At 41.0% G+C, this 20,315-nt stretch overlaps 2 protein-coding genes across 3 annotated transcripts in view; one reads left to right on the plus strand and one right to left on the minus strand.

Moving 5' to 3' along the window:
• Positions 1-12,936, minus strand: part of ralgapa1 (Ral GTPase activating protein catalytic subunit alpha 1) — a 65,946-nt gene extending 53,010 nt beyond the window's left edge. For both annotated transcript variants that reach the window (XM_070841782.1, XM_070841783.1), the window contains exons 1-17: positions 12,554-12,936; positions 9,134-9,244; positions 8,580-8,629; positions 7,933-7,990; positions 7,428-7,471; positions 6,477-6,654; positions 6,140-6,255; positions 5,628-5,766; positions 5,293-5,501; positions 4,716-5,033; positions 4,326-4,499; positions 3,722-3,793; positions 3,423-3,571; positions 3,138-3,261; positions 2,152-2,298; positions 1,187-1,277; positions 394-558 (exon numbers count right to left, since the gene is read on the minus strand). In XM_070841782.1, the coding sequence (XP_070697883.1) occupies positions 394-558; positions 1,187-1,277; positions 2,152-2,298; positions 3,138-3,261; positions 3,423-3,571; positions 3,722-3,793; positions 4,326-4,499; positions 4,716-5,033; positions 5,293-5,501; positions 5,628-5,766; positions 6,140-6,255; positions 6,477-6,654; positions 7,428-7,471; positions 7,933-7,990; positions 8,580-8,629; positions 9,134-9,244; positions 12,554-12,659 (2,251 nt within the window). In that variant the 5' untranslated portion in view covers positions 12,660-12,936. The remainder of the gene's footprint in view (positions 1-393; positions 559-1,186; positions 1,278-2,151; positions 2,299-3,137; positions 3,262-3,422; positions 3,572-3,721; positions 3,794-4,325; positions 4,500-4,715; positions 5,034-5,292; positions 5,502-5,627; positions 5,767-6,139; positions 6,256-6,476; positions 6,655-7,427; positions 7,472-7,932; positions 7,991-8,579; positions 8,630-9,133; positions 9,245-12,553) is intronic.
• Positions 12,937-13,349: 413 nt separating this feature from the next.
• brms1la (BRMS1 like transcriptional repressor a) lies at positions 13,350-19,052 on the plus strand. Its single transcript, XM_070842147.1, has 9 exons — positions 13,350-13,464; positions 14,055-14,226; positions 14,555-14,645; positions 14,857-14,984; positions 15,084-15,163; positions 15,498-15,594; positions 15,757-15,846; positions 16,009-16,073; positions 16,581-19,052. The coding sequence occupies exons 2-9, from the start codon at positions 14,082-14,084 to the stop codon at positions 16,677-16,679; spliced, it is 795 nt and encodes a 264-aa protein (XP_070698248.1). The 5' UTR covers positions 13,350-13,464; positions 14,055-14,081; the 3' UTR covers positions 16,680-19,052.
• Positions 19,053-20,315: the final 1,263 nt, after the last annotated feature.

Below are 20,315 nucleotides of genomic sequence, written 5' to 3' on the forward strand. Positions count from 1 at the left end.
AACCCTTGTTGAGTCATGCTTTTTATGTTATTTAAAAAATGCATGTGCATGAGTTATCTTATTATCTTGACGTGGCATTTCCAGTACACTGCGGTGTTATGACCATTTCTTTTCCACCATGGCCCCAGTTCAAGGCTTGACATAAACAAGACTCTACTGAGTAGGAGGAATGACAGTAAGCATACGCCACAACTTCCTGTCAGACAGACAGGCGGGCAGGAAGGGAAGAGAGAAGACATCAAGTCTAATAAAACTGACTTGAGAACAAAAAGAAGCGACCTGAAGTGTGCCGAAGACAGAGCACTAGTCCTTTCCAATGACGTTCCTCTGGGAGTTTGTAATTCACACACACAGAAGGAGGAGGAAAGTCATGTACGAGATAGAGATACTGACCTACAGTCTTCTGGCGGACAATACTCCTAGCCTTTTCGATGCCTGGAGAGCCAGCGGTGGTGGCGCTTCGCTGCCTCATGGCTGCCGCCTGGCCTGGTTGGTCTCTGCTCCAGCCTTTAGAGAACGAACGATCCACAATCTGCCGTTGGCCCTCCGAACCGATACCTGGTGGAAATGGATGGAGTGGGACATCATTTCTCAATGGACATTCCACAATAATATCATTTTCTTGTTTCACAATATTATTATTATTATCATTATTATTATATAATACAGCTCCTCACTCAGAGTGTACATGTTATATATTACTGTTGGTAGTAGTGGTATTATTTGTATCAATTTCCCCCTGGGGATTATTAAAGTAATTCTGATTCTGATTCTGATTCCTGCCATATGTTACCTGTGACTGTGCATTGTTGAGTAAAGAAAAAGGTCCAGTTTACAGATATGATGCATATTTCTGTTTTATTTCATAGTTTGTATTTAGATATAATATACCCCAGTTCTTTTATTTTGTTCATATTTCTGGATATTTTCTTATTGTGTACATTTTAATATTGTGATCATTTTCCTTGTGGTCAACTGCTGACAGCCACAGTATGAGATTGTAGGGCAAGTGTCTTCACTGAATCTGGCTTTGGCACGTTAGATATGAACAAAGACAAAGAAATATGTGGTGTAAATAGCTTGTAATAATCTTCAATAGATACAGTCGGCTCTGGACTACATGATGACAAAAACAGCTGTCTGTATTTCAGATCCGCTGATCTGAGGAATCTCAGGAGTGACCAACCTTTTCCTTTATGCTTCTTCTGTTTTTGTTCACTGAGTTTGTCCAGAGGCAGCTCATTCAGATCAACACTGTACAGGTTCCTGGCCAACACCTAAGACACAAAGACATACACACTGCTTTCACACTTGTTTATGTTATCATACTTGTGAAGATGGGAACAACATAACTGACTTAAACTAATGCTTAAAAAGATATCTCCGGTAATTTCTAAACCTGGATCTTTGTTTGTGTGACTTTGGTGTTTTAAAAAGGGGTTTGTTCAGACTCAACACAATATTTGTGTAACACACAATAGCACAAACCAACTAACTAAAATTATTGTTACTGTCAATGGAGTCTAGTGGGTTGGAATAGCGTGATACAACGGCTGTTTTTGGTTAAATAAAAAGGATCTTACAGGTCTATCTCTGTAGGAATGCTTCCCATAATGAGTCTGTCAGTGACACAAACAGTCACTTTTAGTGGATGTAACTTCATCGGGTCACAGTTACCCAGAAGGACTGCATTACGGCCAATATAGCCTCACTGCCACCTGTTCTCGGCTGCCAACTGAGCTGCTGTACTGGACCAATTCCAAAACTTTTTGTACCTACCAGTCATTTCAAACCCACAATAGGTTAAAAAAAAACCCAGGGTTATCCTTTACAGCAAAAAAAAAAAAAAAAAAAAAAAAGATTTTTCAATGGAAATATGATAGTTCTCAGTGTAATCCAGTCATGTGAACAAGTAGCAAAAATTAACAGGCATGAAAATAAAAATTAAACTATTGCTTCTTGCATTATAATTCACTTCTACTTCTCTAGTGTCATGTTTTTTAAAAAAAATATCAAAAGGTTAATCTCTCATTGAAGGTAGGAATCAACTGAAATAAATTTGGTTAAAACACTGAATTTAACTCATTCATATCCATACACATTGCAGATGTAATGATTGGAAGACAGCATGATTAAATTCACTTCTGGTACCTTGGTTAGGGTCTCCATGGTGAGTGACCACTCAGTGACCAGTTCATCCCAGCAGGTAAGAGAGGAGAGGACGGAGAGGAGGTCATCCCACAGTTCTCTGCTGATGTAGACGTTCAAGTTCCCCTTAATCCAGGCTACTATCAGTGTCTATACAGAAAGAGGGGAATGAAATGATAGAAAGTTAAATGAGAAAAGGTTGTGCTCATCAAAACTAAATACAAGTCAGCTGAGTGACACACCGGGACAGGGCTTCAGGAAATTACTGTTGGTAAATAATTTTCAATACAGTATTCTGAATAGAAGAGATGAAGAAGAGCCCAAGACCACGGTCATATTGAAATAAACTACTCCATCAGATGATTACCATGAATGCATTATGTGTTTTACATAATTTACACTGATATCATTAAATGTCTTTGTTGAATATGACATTCTGATCGGTCAGTCAAAGCATTTCTGTATATATTTCTGGGTAGCAGACCGTTACTATAGAAGAAATAAACACATTTTTAAAATCAAAGATAATTTTTTGATCAATATTTTGTGTCAACTTGATTGATTTCTTTAGTAACTAGCTGTGTGATAAGGGGATTAATGTACTGCGAATTGCAAAACTAACACCTTCAGGGTTACTCAAGTTCTGCATCACCCTGTTGTTTTGTAATAATGACTGAGTGGCTGTACATTATCCCTTACATAGACAAAGTACTTCTTTGTTATATCTGTCTTTGTAGCCAACTGTACAGTATGTTAAGCATTAAGAACGCCACAAGCTAGTCATTCTCTTCTGGAAGCTTATGTTGCTGTAAACACCAGTAAGTTTATCATGACTGCACCAATATCCCTATTAATATTTGATTTACCTCAGAGAAAACTGTGTCCATCTACCACACAGATAACACTCTGGACAGCACTGCACAAAACTGTATGTTTGGTACCGGTGAAAAAATATATCTGGCCAGTTTAATATAGTGATAATAATGTACCTGAAAGATGGGTCCGGCCAGTCTGCCTGACAGTGTGTTGTTCTTCTTGCCATGAGGCATGATGGATGGAGGTCTTTTCATCACTGACTCGGTCACCCTCAGCAGAACCAGTAAGATCTGCTCCCTACAGACAATTTCATTAGAACGTAAGCTGACGTGGCTGAACTCAACAACAACATGCTTCCATAAATGTATGTAGGTAGTATTTTAAATAGTGTCTGACAGACTACACTAACAAGTGTGACTATTGTGTATCTGATGTGTAAGTGCAGCTTCTGTTTGTACCATGTTTTCTGGTCCATGGTCTCATGCATAACAAGGCTGCGGTAGATGTTCAGGACTCGCTTGCACATGTCGACATGCTCCTCTAAAAGGATCTTGATGTCGTTGGCTGGCTCCAATAGGAAAACGTTGGAGGAGTGGGTGATAAATACCTGAGAAGGAGACAAGCAGCTGGGATGCAAAATGGGTCCACAAACTATTGATTCTACTTGTTCTAAGGTCAAGTAAAACAAAAAACGACTTTTGTGTGTGCATATATGACATGGACAAACATAAATATCTTAAGTGTGTGAGGACACTACCTGTAGTGTAGTCTGAACTCCAGCGTGAACGCTGTACTCTAGCAATTCACTGTCCATTGCCTTGTTCATTCCCTGACAAAGAGAAAAAAATCTTCCTTGAATCCCTCTTTCATTTCTTTGAGATCCACCTGTTAGTGGGCTGGTCAGTCTAGCACATGTTCAAATTGCCTACTCTTCTTTTAATGAAATAGGAAAAAAAACATAATACATAATAACATAAAATAATACAATTACTTCTCTAGCACTCGATGAATGAGATGCCAAAAAAAAAAAACCTGTACATTCTGTTTGTGTTTGTTATCCACATCACTAGCTAGCACAGCGTCACCTTCATTGTGTATCTTCTTACAAAGTCTTACGAATTTTCATTGTTAGCTGCCATTTCCATATTTTTTAAACTCGATCCTGTTTTCAGGACTTCGGCATATTCCTTTCCTCAAAACCTGACATTAGTGTAGTACAAGTTTAAAAACTTGTGGGGGGGTGTTAAATACAAATGATGAGGTAATTTGTGACAGAGCAGTAGAGTAGGTCTGTTCACTTGCACATGTCCCATATTTAATTTAGGTATTCATGATTATATTAGTGATTTCAGGTACTTCACCTCATCCTCCTTGTCTCCGTGCTGAGAGCCTGAATCCAGACTGCTAGTTGTGGGATATGGACCCTCCTCTGGCTCCTTCATAAACACTGGCCTTTCCTCCATGGAGATCCACTCCTGGTAAACACGGACGACTTTACGCATTGCTGCAGCTTCACACATGGGAAGGAGAAATGCCTGTTTTGGACATAACATAGACACAAATATTAGCAGGTACTATTTCACAACATTGACTATTATTTGATTTGAAGCATCCTTCAAGGAAAGACTGACATATCGTGTGAAGACCAGAAGAAACATTGGACCGATGATATTGACAGTAAATCTACCATTAGAAAAATACCACCATGATCAGTTCCCACTCCCAGAAAGATGATGTTATTCCTTCTTCACCTGTCTAAAGATCTCAGTGATGAAGTTGACATTGGTTCTGGAGCTGGTCAGTACCCTCCTCACCACCTCCATGTCAGTCAGCTGCTCTTCATCCATGGAGCAGAGTGAGGAGGAGCTGGGCTCCCTCTCCGTTAACGTGGACGTGTTGGAGTGACTTTGTTCAGGCTCACCCCCGGCTCCTGGACCCCCAGATAGTCCCACAATTCCTGGTCCAGATGAGAATCCGGTACCCTCCAGGTGGCTGTCAGACCGAATCCCACTGCCACCGCTGTCGTCTGAGCTGCCTGCAGAGCGAGCGGCCAACCCAGCTGCTGCTCGCTGGAGGTGAAAATTATACAATGATGGAATAAATAATATTATTTATATTCTTTATAAACTGAGTATTTTAAGAATTTGCAGTGTTGGTTGGACAAAAAAAACATCTGAAGAACATCTTGAACTCAGTGATGGACAACTTCAACTATTTTCTGTATTAAACAAAAATGAAAATCATTGTTGGTTATATATTACCACCTCCATACAAGAAACTTTCCAGTGACTTTAACCACACTTTGTCGACAAAATACGTGCGTGTTACCTGTATGTTTTTGGGGACGATCTCTCCCTCTGTTCCTGGGATATGTGTGTGTGTGTTGGGTCGTGGCTCAAGCCAGAAGGAAACCAGCCAGCGGATGAAGATGACTCGGGCCTGTAGGAAGCTCTCTTTGGTGCAGTACAGTGTTTCACCGCCGTCTTGCTCCCTGCGCACCACACTGTAGTAGGGCTTAGGACGCATTGGAGGCACGTCTGCGGCCAAGAAGAAAATCTTTGTTTTTGTAGGGTTACAATAAAACAACATTGCTGTTCAATGTGTTCCAACGAGCAAATTCATTTACAGTTTCCAGTAGACATCAAAGACCTAATATAACTAACCCAGTATGGGGTTGTAGAGGCTGGTTTCCATGGCGAAGTTGGGAAAGATGTGAGGAAGGTAAAACTTCCTGAAGTGACCAAAGAGGAAGCTGAAGCCACGTTCATGGTTCTCTTTACAACGCCACTCTAGAGACTTGGCCTGGTGGAAACACACACGCACACAGAGACAAACAAGGTCGTTTTACAAAGAGAGCATCACGCGGGTCAAGCAGAGAAGAGCACCATTGTTTGAGGGGGAAATGTTATCACTGTGTGTGTATGACTCCATGTATGTTTGTGTGTGATAGCAACAAGAGGAAATACAAGAACAAAGTCTGTGTGTGTCAATAAGGGATGCAATTTGTATTTGAAGGAGTTAATGATACCAGTCATTAATGAATACTTGTGAATATGTGTCAGTAAATGACAGACCTCCCATGTGTTCAGCATTAGTATCATTAGTAAAGCATCACAACATTGCAAAAGTGTAATTATGTAGTGTTAGCGGTGTTAGTAAGAAATGATGATAATACCTGGTTTACCATGTATTTCAGCAGAGCTTCTAAAAAATACGCAGTGAGGTCTTCCTGGTTCTTGTCGCCTGACTGGGGAGGAACCAATGGAGTGATCTCTTCTGGGGTAACCTGAGCTGCAGGGGGAGGAAGCAGGGAGATTTAATGTTTATTTTAGAATGTATACTGCAAAATGTGCTGTCATTGATCTAATCTCCACATACATTGTGGAAAAACGTATGGTGTTCTTATCTAAGATATTATATCTTGTCGGGTATTCTTTTTAATGACTGCTGAACATTGAGCCAATCTAGCTCCACTGTGTGTGCGTGTGTGTGTGTGTGCTTCTTCTACTAACTCTCTGTTAAACTCAGTGGAGGGTTGATCAGAGTGTCCAGGGTGCGTGGGGTCCCATGGCAGAGAGGAGCGGGGAAGCCAGGAATCAAACAGGCAAACATGCAGAGCTGCTCACGCTCTGCATTACTCTGTAGCGCCTGCATCCACAGCAAGAACAAGCGCACACCTTCACGGCGGATCTACAGTGTAGGTGAGAGATGGACAAGAGGTATGATATCCAAATTAGTGCGCGTTAACTGCAGCATTTAGTCTTTGTTTTTTTTAAATTGACCGTTCGCTAAGGAGCTCTCCCTTATTGTTAGCTGCTGCTACTCTGTCAAGCTGTCAGAGCTAGCATGGAGCCCTCACTGTCAGGAAGTGCACTCCCTAAAGGAATCTGAAGGAGCTCTAGCTGCAGGCAACACAGGGGAAAGTTAAACATTGTTCATTTGCCTATACTACCCACACTGTAAAGACACAGAACCAAGAACCCTCTAAGGAGCAACAGTGTTGCTATAAACTTGATAAAAGATCTACCTTGCTTTATAGCATAAAGCAAGGTAGATCTTTATTCACTGCTAGAATCCATTCACCACATCTTCAGTAGGTTCAGGAGTATGACTGATGTACTGTACTCTCCTAGTTAATGTTAGCTCCACAGGAAGAAAGGAAACTTCCTCTTTATCTTCCTCTCTTTATCTCTCTGGCCAATCTATTACACATAACCCAGGTACAGTGTTTAACCATGACATGCTGGAAATTCACAACACCAGCCAAAAAAATAAGGACAACCTTCAGTGAGAGTCTGTGGAGCACAGCTGTACAGTTGTCAGATCCTGGTCAAAGCTGGCTAATGCTACACTATGACTGGCCAGTCTGCAACTGAGGAGTGGGACTTAGCGAAACGTGAATTAAGACAAAAATAGGATGTTATTCATGTCCCCTTAGGACGCTGGGAGGATTAGTTCCTTACCTTCAGAGAGTTTCCAGTGTGCAACAGCTTCTTGAGGATCAGCCCTGAGTGACAAAGATATGTAAGCCTGGTCCTTTCAAACTACAGCACACAGTGAATATGACTTTATAACGATGAAGCATGATTTTACATCCTTTTGAAACTGTGAAAGATATGAATTGCCAAACTGCAGTTAAGACATTTTTAGGAAAGTGAAACACATTTGTGAAATATATTGGTATTGATAAACCTCCTCTACAGTTTGCAACCCCATGACAAGAGGAGGACAACAGCTGCTACATTCCATGCCAATCATTCTTCTCTTTGTAATGTTTTGGTGCTGGTTGGCCTCTGACAAATAATCTTAATAATCATGTGAGTGACCACATTGTCACACTGTCCAAAACTGGTTAAACCTGATTTACAAACACATTTCGCTGGGGCGATCTGATCTGATGCACAAGCGTATAAGATCAATTGTAATGTGGTTCGGGGAAAGGGCTGAGTGTGGTTTTGTTTGGGTTACCGATGCTGTGGAACTGCCATCGGCTCTGGATTCTCTCTGGCAGGAGCTGCAGGATTTTCTGGAGAGAAAGAATTCAGATATTGAGAAAATTATTATCAGTTGCAACATTTTTTACTTGTTATGTTATGTATTATGAGTGAGTTATTTGGCTTTGGATTCAGACTAATGACCAATGGCCAAAATGCTCCTGTATATGACTATTTTTAAGTCAGTATGACATAAATAATCAATAATTCTGTGAACTCAGTTTATAGTCCAGCCCTAATTTTAACTGCAGCCTATGACTGGAAACCTTTACTAAACACATTCTTTGATCCAAGTACTCACTGGACTTGTGGTTTGCTCAGACTTGTTCTAAATTTAAAGAGTGCAAAGGGCTAAATGGAGGCTGGTTACAAACACAAACTGCCTCCACTATCTTATCCTGGCTACTCTAAGCACCACCACCCAGTTCTGAGTGTTGTTAAATGCCAGTGGCCTTAGCCTAAGGTCAATGCCAGCTGGTGCTGTGGTACAGTCCAAGACCACCTACAGAAAGTAAGAGCACACACACATTTCAGTGATGCTTCAGTGCTGCATTGAGCATTCAGTAAAAGTTTCCATTAGATTTCCATTTCAATAAGACATTTACACTAATATTCTATTACCTCAAAGATGAAGAGGATTGAGTCCAGCTCCTCCCTCTGAGACTTGTGACCTGAAACACACACACTAGCTTGAAAGAAAGCACGATGATATGGCTAAATAGCAATGACACATTTATTTATTTCTACTAGGGATGTGCTTTTCAAGCAAAAATATTATTCATAAGTAACTGAACTGTTTTGACCATTCTTCAAATATCAACGCCCCACTGCCGCCAGATGCAGGCTACGTAGCTTGTTCAAACTTTGCTAACTATGTTGTTGTTTTTTTATCGGTTATTGTTTCTCCTTTACTGCTGAAACACATGTTACTTATGTCAGAATTACATGTGTGAATGAAGCATTTGGATTAAGGCAGACCTTGAGTCGACAGCACCAGAATGACCATCCGTGCACACATCTTTACAGAGACCTGATCTACATCTTTAGACGATAGTCGCATAAGCTATTCCATTTTTTATAGTCATAATTTAATCTACATTTAAATATTTGAAAATTAGGAGTCATCCCTTATTTCTACCCAGTGAAAGCTACTGTAGACAGTGAGTAAAACGCACCTTTTTGCTTGAGGCTGACCTCAATGGTGACAAAGTTCTCAAAGAAGACATAGTAAATGTGGGAGTAGTTCAAGTCGAAGAACTGTTTCAGCTCTGAGGGCTCTGCATTTTCTGGAAAATGAGAGGGGAAATAAAGGTGAGAATTAATTCTCAGACAGACACACACACACACACACACACACACACACAGGAGAAGAACACCAGGATTAACTCAAAACTTTCCACAAAGATGCCTTTGATTCCCCCAGAAATGTAAACTTTTTCTGTATTAAAAGCAGTGTTCAACACTTTTTCCATGACCATCCTCCTTTTCATTCCTCACATCACAAGTTCATAAAACCTGCACATCTCCTTCACCAGCCCATTTTACATATAAAGCACTCTCATAGCTGTTTTTAGTCAGAGAAAAACAGAGCAATTAAATAAAATATAGCAATAAAAACATCAGAGGACAGGGAAACATCCTCACAATGAATAGCTAAGTAATGTGATGAACAATTCAATCAGTTATATGCTCTTCTCTATCCTATTTTGGTCTATATGTTTTAGACTTAGATGTCTGAACACATCCGCAAACCCTGCTGTTCAGACCATACATTTCTGACATTTCATCATGGGAAGTACATTTGAGAACTGTCACCTCACCGCAGAATATAGGTTCTCTAAATATGCAGTCGTTAAGACTCACAGCCCAGTTTTACGATACACTGCTCTGCAGGATGGGAAGTTTACCTTTGTGTGTTCTGCACTGAATCTCTTCCTAAACATTACTGGCTGTCAATAGGAAAGAGACACGCTGACTAAGACACAGAGATCCAGATACCCATATAAACACACCCTCATACTGAGAATACAGCCACCACTGCAGTTCAGGGTCAAAACTGAAAGAAAATACACAAGCATGCAGGACATAAGGATGTACGCTGACACACACATACACACATAGGAGCCTCTGGTGATAGTCTCTGGGTTTGTTTATATGAAATCTAAAAGCTGAACTCTGCCATGCCCGCCCCTCACACACACACACACTCTCACACACACACACACTGAGGCCGTCTGTGTTCTATGCCATAGTGGTTGCCCTTGTAAGGTCTTAGTGGCCTAGCTGAATGGTTTTCTATCTTTTCCTCTGGGGGTTGACAACATTGCACACTACCTGATTGCACAAGCCATCTTTTAAACTGATAAACACAAGCTATTTTTCTACAAAACCCGACGTTAATTATTGAGTCAACATTCACATGCACTGACATTACAACAGCACTGAATGCTATTTTGACCAAATGTTCAGTCCATGATGGCCAGAGCTACATTTACCTACTGTTGTACATCACAGTCAACAAGTGTCATATACAATAATACAGATCAAGTCATATCTGTTTCTACCCTCAGCTTTCCATAAGAGTCTGATACCTGTTTTTACCCAGACTACAACTATACTCTAAATAATGAAATACCTTTAAAACTGCATTTTCCGATGACTTTACTTGAATTGGTGCTTTTTAAGTTGGGATCATTACAGTGTGAACAGAAAGACTGAATTTGACTTCTACTAATGGAAAGAAATGACCCTGTAATGTGATACAGAGGTGGCATCTTCATCATGACATGAACTGAGCTTATATAGACCATGGCTTAGATGGTGGTTAATGAATTATTAACCACTATATAAATGTAGTCAAGGTTTAGTCATTATTCTAAACTCAACTATGAGGCCAGCTCTTTGTTTTTCCGGTCTGGCATCAACAAGAATGCCAAACAGGGCTGGAGAGCAGTTACTTAATAACTTTTTGCATCAAAGGGATTGCAAAGTGAAGCTTCGTGTTGAATCATTCTTTCAGATCAGGCATGAAGTATTTTATTACTCAACTTTAAAAAAAAATAATAAATTACCCAACACACTTGGTGCGCACTCTCGCTATCAGGAGAGGTCTTGTTTTTAAAGAAAATTAATAGATTACAATAATTTTTCATGAGAATGACAACTGCATGAACATTATCAGAAACATGGATGAGTAATTCTTACTGTGGGGTGTAATATTTGGCCTGCTTGCTTTCTAAAGTGGCATTGCTCCAGTAATCAATTCGTATCAGTGCTGCAACAAGTAGTGCCCACATGCATTTTCCAAAAGTGGAGGTCTGGCCCCATGATCGTTAAAACTGTGTGGTTAGCTATTGTTCAGCTGCCTGAGCATTCCTTCCCAAACAATGTGAGTGCAAGTGTGTTTGTGTGTCTCTGTGATTGTTATCGAGGTCTTGTGTTCCCCATAGAGTAGAGAGAGGGGCACACCCCTTTCTCTCTCCATGGCGTGCACACACGCACGCACGCACACGCACACACACACACACACACACACACACACACACACACACACACACACACACACACACACACACACACACACACACACAGAACACAGTAGCTCTTACAATAGAAACAGGAAGTCAGGCTACTGTATAGAGACATAGGGAGGAAATTGTAGAGGCTGTTCCCACACCGGTCAGTGTGTGTGTGTGTGTGTGTGTGTGTGTGTGTGTGTGTGTGTGTGTGTGTGTGTGTGTGTGTGTGTGTGTGTGTGTGGGTGTGGACATGCGTGACTGTGTCAGTGAAAGATACACACAAACAGCCACTCCATCACTTCTTCATACCCATTACCCTCCCTATTCTCCCACACATTTATTCAACACTGCAGCTGGTGTTGTGTTTTACCATATCTCAACACACGTTATAAAATAAACCCTCAGCATTTCTCACTCATCATGTTTTCTCATGCAACAATCAGGCCCACCTCTGGAGAAATCACAGCACCCTGATTAACAGCTTTGTAGCATGACTGCGCCTTCAGCTTCATGCACACATTCTCCCAGTAAAAACACAACACCCGTTTCTCCTCCACACGGCCACCACATGACAAACTCCATTCAAAAATCTGACAGTGTATTCACTCAATGGGACTGTCACTTTCATACAGTACAGCACGTCTTTAAACCCTGTTTTAACTCACAGACTGTTGACAGCGGACACAGCTAGCCTCATTCACTTTTAAACACAGCAGCGCTGTACACAGGGCTCACTGGTGAGTACCATAATCATTCAGAGGGAAAAAGAAAAAAGCAATAACTTTTAAGATGAACAAATCAGAATCAGAATCAGAATTCCTTTAATGTGAAAAAATATAATAGGTAACCAATATCTTTGCAATGGGTGAGAGAAGAAGGGATGCCGAATAGTTATAGTATAGTATAGTAATAAATGCGAGATTATTTTAAATTCTGTCAAAAAAAGGCTGTATCTCTTTACAAGGCAAGACAACTTTAAATTTCATGATTTTCGAGATGAAATTTGGTGTGGCATTCCCTGTACACACGGACAGGCAAGCTAACCTGTTCGCTGCTTGATAATTATTTTTAACTTACCAATGACTATTCTGAGGTGTTTCAGCCTCGTCAACACGTCCTTCTTTGGGTCCAACACTTTCTGTGTTGATTTTTTAACGTCCCCATGAGGCTTTTTGGAGAACATTCCTGGCGCAGGAGACACAAGAATGCGATGGTAGACAGCAAGGAGGAGCTAGCTGTTTAGCCACTTAAACAGCCCCAGCTAGCGTTAATCTTCAAACTATAACGAAAAACCGTCGCTCCTGGATCATTTATCAACGCTGCGCTGCGTTTTAGCAGCCCTCCGCAACAGCGGGGAGTATATCAAGGGGTAAATGTTGTCAGAGAAGGCGCATTCTGTTTAAACAGAAGATAAATATGTCAAACGTAGCGGGGCGACGCATCCATCCATCGCACCTCCCTTCAGCTACAGTCCGCAGCCTGAATGCTAGCCTAGCTGGGCAGCTAGCTCCGCCGCTCACTTAGAAAACATCATGGCGGAGGAGGGAGGAGGGAAAACAAAATAATGGATACTAGAAAAATTCAACGCCAATATAGTTCAACAACAAGGACACATTGGTTATAAAGTTTGAACTATATCATATACTAACGTTATAAAGCTGCAATATACATCCGTCACAAACGACTATCTCAATTTGACCGTCTTTAAAGTTTTAAACGTCTTTCAACAGTCTGCTCGAATTATCCGCCTCAAGCGACAGTGCTGAATTGTGGGTAACGTAGTTAAAGGGTTGTTGTTAGCCTTTTAGTGATGTGAATGCCAGCGATACAGAAAACTACAGTTCCCTATACAAATAAGAGCGCTCTTCTGAGATTTGTTTTTAGCTTAACTGGGACACACGAGTGAAATTGTAAACCGAGAAGCTTCTTTTATCTGAAGATTGCTTCTTTCTAAACATTCTCACAAACGTCCTGCAGTTTCCCATCTTGTGAGTTGTAGTTTAGTTTCAAGCTATTCTGTTATTGCATTTGTTTTGTAGCAAGTCGTGCTAATCTTGCTTGATACTTAGCTAACTATACAGCCATGCTAAGGTGCTAACGCAATGCTAACTTGATGTATTCTCGTTTGTTATTGTTTATTCCTATTTTATGGTTAAATTACGAAAAATATCGCCAAGTCAGTTAAAAATGCTTTTCGTGAGAAACTTGAAACAATTAATTTCAAGAACAATCTACCACTTGGGGGTACTATCATGTTGACGCAACACATTTCCTATATTTAGATAAGAATTTTCCAAATTGATCCAACATAAATGATGTAGATGCATGCAGTAAAATATGCATAAAACATCGTTCACTTTGAATATAATGACGGGTAAACATCAATAAGAAGAACTCACTGAATTAAACTAACTAAACTAATCTAAACTAACGCTCCCCAGTGGATGTACAGTGTGGGCACTCATTTTTATTGTCTAAAGGCCTAAACTAAACTAATGGAATCAGGCAGTGTGTTCACAGTGTAAAACAGTATCTGTTGTAGGTAAAAGAGCCTGACGTTGTCTTTTTAATTTGACAGGGATCGTCTGAAGTTGACTTGCTTTCCATGCCGGTGCACCGTGATCGGGAGAAGAAGGAGAGCACAGCAGAGGAGATGGAGGTGGAGGAGCAGGAACAGGAGCAGGAGGCGTCCAGCTCAGAGGAGGAGGACTCTGACACCTCCTCTGTCTCCGAGGATGGAGACAGCTCTGGTGAGAAGTTATGAAGCAGTCGAAAATAAGCACAACATTCTTACTTAAATTGTGTTAATGATTGTCGTCAAAAGAAATATTAATTCAGCGGATGATTCTGATAAGAAAAGCAGTTGCTGCCAAAGGTTTGATTGGACATTCCCACTCAAAAAGCTGTCCTTTTTTGAGACTCTTCCCATTTGCAAAGGTCTGGCAGACACATAAGCTAGTCGAAATATGCGTCTGCCAGGTTTTACTTCCATATCAGCTCTTGAGCAGCTTTCTTCTTTCATTATAGCTTCATAATGCCTAACCTCGAGGTGTTTGTGTGTCTTTTCTAATGTTCCAGAAATGGATGAGGAGGACTGTGAGCGGAGGAGGACAGAGTGTCTGGATGAAATGTCCAACCTGGAGAAACAGTTCACGGATCTCAAAGACCAGTAAGGCAGAAACTGATTACCTTTTGGCTGAAATGAAAATTAACATGAAATGTGAAAGTCATTCATAGGAGTTAGCTATGGCCATAGTGACACCTGTGTGTGTGTGTGTGTGTGTGTGTGTGTGTGTGTGTGTGTGTGTGTGTGTGTGTGTGTGTGTGTGTGTGTGTGTGTGTGTGTGTGTGTGTGTGTGTGTGTGTGTGTGTGTGTGTAGGCTGTATCGTGAGCGTCTCAGTCAGGTGAACAGCAAGCTGGCAGAGGTGGAGGCTGGTCGGGCAGCGGAATATCTGGAGCCTCTGGCAGTACTGCTGGAGAATATGCAGGTCCGCACCAAGGTGGCAGGTAACTTTAACACACACACACACACACACACAACATCTTACACAATCTGGTCTCTTTATTCACTCTCTTAATGTGTGTGTTTCCCTCTGTCATTGTCAGGTATCTACAGAGAGTTGTGTCTGGACTCTGTTAAGAACAAGTATGAGTGTGAGACCCAGGCAGCATGCCAGCACTGGGAGGTCAGAACACACACACACACACACACACACACACACACACACACACACACACACACACACACACACACACACACACACACACACACACACACACACACACACACACTTGTACCTCTGTACTTTTGAGTACCCTCATTAACATATTGCATTCCTAGCGCCTAACCATCACAACTAAATCCCCAGCTCTAACCCAACCTTGTGTGTGTGTGTGTGTGTGTGTGTGTGTGTGTGTGTGTGTGTGTGTGTGTGTGTGTGTGTGTGTGTGTGTGTGTGTGTGTGTGTGTGTGTGTGTGTGTGTGTGTGTGTGTGTGTGTGTGTGTGTGTGTGTACACAGAGTGAGAAGCTCCTGCTGTTTGATACAGTACAGAGTGAATTGGAGGAGAAAATTAGAAGACTGGAGGAAGACAGACACAGCATAGATATTACATCAGGTAACGTGCTCAGAACACATTACATTGTGTCACGATTGTGCAACTGAATAGAACGTATTTTAATCACAGCAAGAAGAACACACTACTCACATGCTGCTCTGTAAATTCTGGTCACTGCCTGCACAAAACATTTTAATCCGTCTCTGTGGTTATCTCTCTCAGAGTTGTGGAATGATGAGTTATCAGGAAGGAAGAAGAGGAGAGATGCTTTAAGTCCAGATAAGAAGAGGAGACGACCTTCAGTGGTGTCTGATATCCTTCTGCTGTTAATACCTCTGTTACTGTTGACACTCATACTACTAAGGTTTTGTTACTGCATCTATAAATCCTAAATACTGGTATCTAGCTTCTGTCCCTCTACTCCGATTTTAATTCCTCCCTCCTCCCCATGGTGTTGTCCTTAACCCTCCTCACGTCCATATATTGTTTACATGCTGCCTGACTTGGACATCCTGGAGGACTGGACGGCTATCAGAAAGGTTTGCAAATGTGTCTTTTCATATTCAGAGCTGTGTATTTGTCCCCAGAGGGCTGTACTATGAAGCAATTTCAACAGAGCCATTCTTTCTATGTGTGAGCTGGCTCTACAAACCCTAAATTCTCAGAGATAAAGTCAGAGATTATCACAAAGGTGGTTATCAGTTGTCTTTGTTTATCCAGGCTTTCTGCTTCAGGATCTGTGTGTGTGCTCATAAAAGAGGTGTTTGATTTGCCATTTACTCTTCTTCCGCACGTCTGACAATGTGATGCTACTGTTTGTGTCACTGGGACTTTGTTCTGTGGCATTAATACAATATATGGCTCAACGTGTTTGCACAAAATAGAGCCACCTTCATGACACTGCAAATCCCTGCTTAAGACTCAATATACCTGGCTAACCCAGTAATCTTGCTTCACAGTCCACCCCTTAGTGTGTTAGCGTGTGCGTGTGTGTGTGTGTGTAGACATCTTTTAACAACCATGTATGGGTGTGTGGTGTGTTCCAGGCCGTGGCCACGCTGGGTCCCCACAGAGGGAAGGCCGACTCCGATGGCTCCGTTTTCCCATTCAGACCAGACAGAAACAGATCCATTCTCAACTGCTGAGACACACACACACACACACACACGGACCTCAAACACATGCGCAATACAGGCAAACGCATATATATAACACACCCATTGTAGCAATCACTTCTGCAAGCATGAAAAGGCACACAGCTGAACAGTTCTCAAATCTTCCCACTGTCCACTACACTCCTAACAGCGACACCGGTCGGTAAGCTGCCTCTTGTGCCAACAGGCACGTCACAAGGACAAACAGGAATAGACTAATCATTTCCACCGACATGTCAGTTACCACTGCTTCTGTTCATAAAAGGGCTTTGGATTTATTTTTTTGTTTTTCTCAATGACAGTACCAGTCCTACTTTCTGTTCTCTCAATGAAGAGGTAAGAGAAGGTTTCGCTGTTAACACACAGTTCTAAGCAGATGGCTGGCTAAATTCCAAAATGGCATATTAAATCAACCGTTAAGGGAAAATGTGCTACCTATAGCTCAACTTCGAGGTTTATAATGGCTGAAGCCTCTGAAACTCATTCCATTATTCATTACATTTCATTTCAGTTTGAGAAGTCATTTTTGAATTTACTATGTGCAGATTTGTGTTGTTTTCATGGTGTAAAAACCACTGATGCAACATTGAAGACTGGACACTAATGAAAGCAGGTTTTTATTGACTAATGCCAAAAAATTGTTTCGCAGTAAAGAAAGAGCCACAGTACTGAGCGTGTGGTGGACACCATTTTTTTCCCCCCCCTCAGTTTCATCATTCTGTCTCTTACATAGCAGGTTACTATTTCTAGTGGCATGCAAAATGATTCCAGGTGTGAAAGTAAAGCATACTGTTGAAACGTGGTTTAAATAGGCCTTAAATCTCATCAACTGACCTCATCAACAGTTCTACTTCAAACTAAGTGTCACATTTGGACTGAAATGACTGGATTTTGAGCCTTTGTCGACATTTTTAACTGATCCATCCACCTGGTTCTTGTCTATGGACCAGCGGCATTTTATTTGATGCGTTCTCATAGCTGAAATGAGTGTCTCGCTTTGATTGCGGCAGTGTCGAGAAGGCTTTCCAGCTTGAACTTAACATTTTTGTACAACGTAGTTCACTCCCAGAATGCACTGTTGCCAAGATTTGGAGCATTTAGAAGGTGCTTCCCTTCATGGACGTCTCGTACCAGAAGGTCAGGGTAGAGTTGTTTCACGTCATTGTGTGTAATTGAGATTTGTAGCTCTAATGATGTGTGAGGAAATACTGGTTCTCATATGAACCTCGTTGATTGTGCCATGAAACATTTTAAATATTTGCACCGTTTTTTTTTTTTTTTTAATGTGGATCAGTCTAAATGTCTTGACGGATAATTGGTAGTTATTGTCGCGGTGTTCTCACTAAGTATGTGGTGATCATATGACAGTTTGTGTATGTGGGTTTTGTTGCAGAGGGAACCCAGCACTCCACAGTGCCTGCATCTTTTTTTAGTCACAGTCTTTTGTTTCAGATACATTCAGAAAGGAATAATGCTTCCCATGTAAAGCCCAAATTCAACTAGGTATCAGAGTTGTACTGGACACTGACATTTTAGGCTTTAACTCACCCTCTTCAAACCTCAAGTGTGTAGAAAAGACATCAGAGACTTATTTTGATGCTACTCTAGACCACATACAGTGTTAGAGTGATACCTTTATGTCTTTTTAAGTCTGTTTCTCCTCACAAAACTCTTATAAATCCTTTATTTTTGTTAACATAGCTTGCCAAGTAAAGTCAATTTACTCCCCTCTTTATTTACCAAACTGCTGTCAGTAATCCATCAAGTTATGTGTGTTGTGAGAGAAATTATTTTCTTCTGACTTGATGGTATATGAAAATCATTGTCTTATAATCATGTTATAAGAAAATGTTAAAATCCCACGGTATCCCTTTAAAGTTGTTCAACAGGTATTAGTCCCTTCTCACACATCTACCTCTATCTGTCTATGGCTCACTCTTTAAAGGAAAATCCACATTTGCATCACTACTCATGAACATGAAAAATGCTTCCAGTCCTTATGAGCGTTTTGACAAGAGCTGATTTTCTTGTTTTGGTGTGTTACTGGTTTTCATTGCTGTGCAGATTTGTTTGGAGTTTTCTACTATGTTGACGGCTTAATTGTACAGAAACCATGTCCTTCCAATCATAACCCACCACTTAATCTCCACAGATACCGCCCACTGTTTATAAAGGGTGATGAACAAAACTGCCATTTTGAAATGTTGTGGGTTGTGTGGTTTTTTGTTTTGTTGTTTGTTTTTTTCGAAGGTGGCAGTGGGGATGTAAAATATTCAAATCAATATTTTTGACAGTTGATGTTAAAAATGTATCAGGTACATTTGTGTCTGTCTTGTTGACGTGTGTGGGTGTTTTTACAATTAAAACCTGTTTTATAATTACTTTTTGGTGTGTCTGTAAACCATATTTTTAGCAGAGAAAACACTGACATGAACACCTAGGAGAGCTCTTAGATGGTTTACATTATGTTGAAGTACTGCCAGACCAAGAGGAGCCCCCATATCTTTAGCTGTGGCTCTTTGCCTCACTAATAGAAATTATTAGCAGCTTTCCACAACTGTGTTTACAGATTAGTGGCTGATACAGGAACTAAAAAAAACACAAAACCTGCCTGGATCTGAGAGGACTTAAAACCTGTGCATATGTTCTCTGAATGAATTTGCAATTGATCACACGCCAGAGCATTTCTTCCTTTAGGAGAACGTACTGCACAGCGTCAACATCATGGAACAGCCAGTCGTATTGCAGCTTGATCTTCTTACACAGATAAGTCTCCACATGTGGTGACTTCAATCTACTACATTAGCCCAGGAATGTCTCATTTTACTCACGACTCCTTCGCTTCAGACAAAACACAAACTAGTGGCTATGAAAACACTCCATTAAAACATCCACCAGCACACTGTGAACAGCATCTCTCCTCAGGCTTCTCAACAAATAACACACACACACACACTCTTGCATGTACACACCACACAAGTGCAACGCACATCATCTGTATAATGCACATTCACTTAGGCAGAGCTCCAGTCTGTGTCCTGGACCAAAGAAACATGACAGGAGGCTCCAACACATCAATATCTGTACCATAAATGTTTATGGAGAATTACAACAGCACATGTTCATGGTAACAATGGCAACATCCTAGAATGTTGATGTGCATACAAGCGTATATACTGTGCATGAGAAAACACTGTGCCTCATTTTGCTGAGCGCTCCTTGTTTAGAGGCAGAGCTCTGCAAATAGACGGAGATCACACAGGAAAGACAGGACACAAAAATAGCTTTTGGTGAAGCAGAGGGGTTAACGGACCTGTTTAACCCCCAGACTCTGACACAGCAAGGTAAGAACAAGTGTTTCTAATAACATTAATGATGGCTCTGGTCCAGTAAGTGTCCCACTAAGCCATGTCAGTGGGCCAGCGTGCACACCCTGGAGCTGGAGTTACTAGTCACACCTGTGGGTTTTCCTGCTGTGACATTTCAAAATGTCGGCCGTGAAAAAGCTTTACGGTCCTTAAATGTCAGAGAAAATTTCTCTGAAAGTCATTTTGAGCTGAGCTGTATAATCAAGGTAATGATAAGTTATATTTTGGAATATTCTATACATTTAAAACATTACCAGGG

The sequence above is a fragment of the Pempheris klunzingeri genome, chromosome 13, assembly GCF_042242105.1.
Source record: "Pempheris klunzingeri isolate RE-2024b chromosome 13, fPemKlu1.hap1, whole genome shotgun sequence".
Lineage (NCBI taxonomy): Eukaryota > Metazoa > Chordata > Actinopteri > Acropomatiformes > Pempheridae > Pempheris > Pempheris klunzingeri.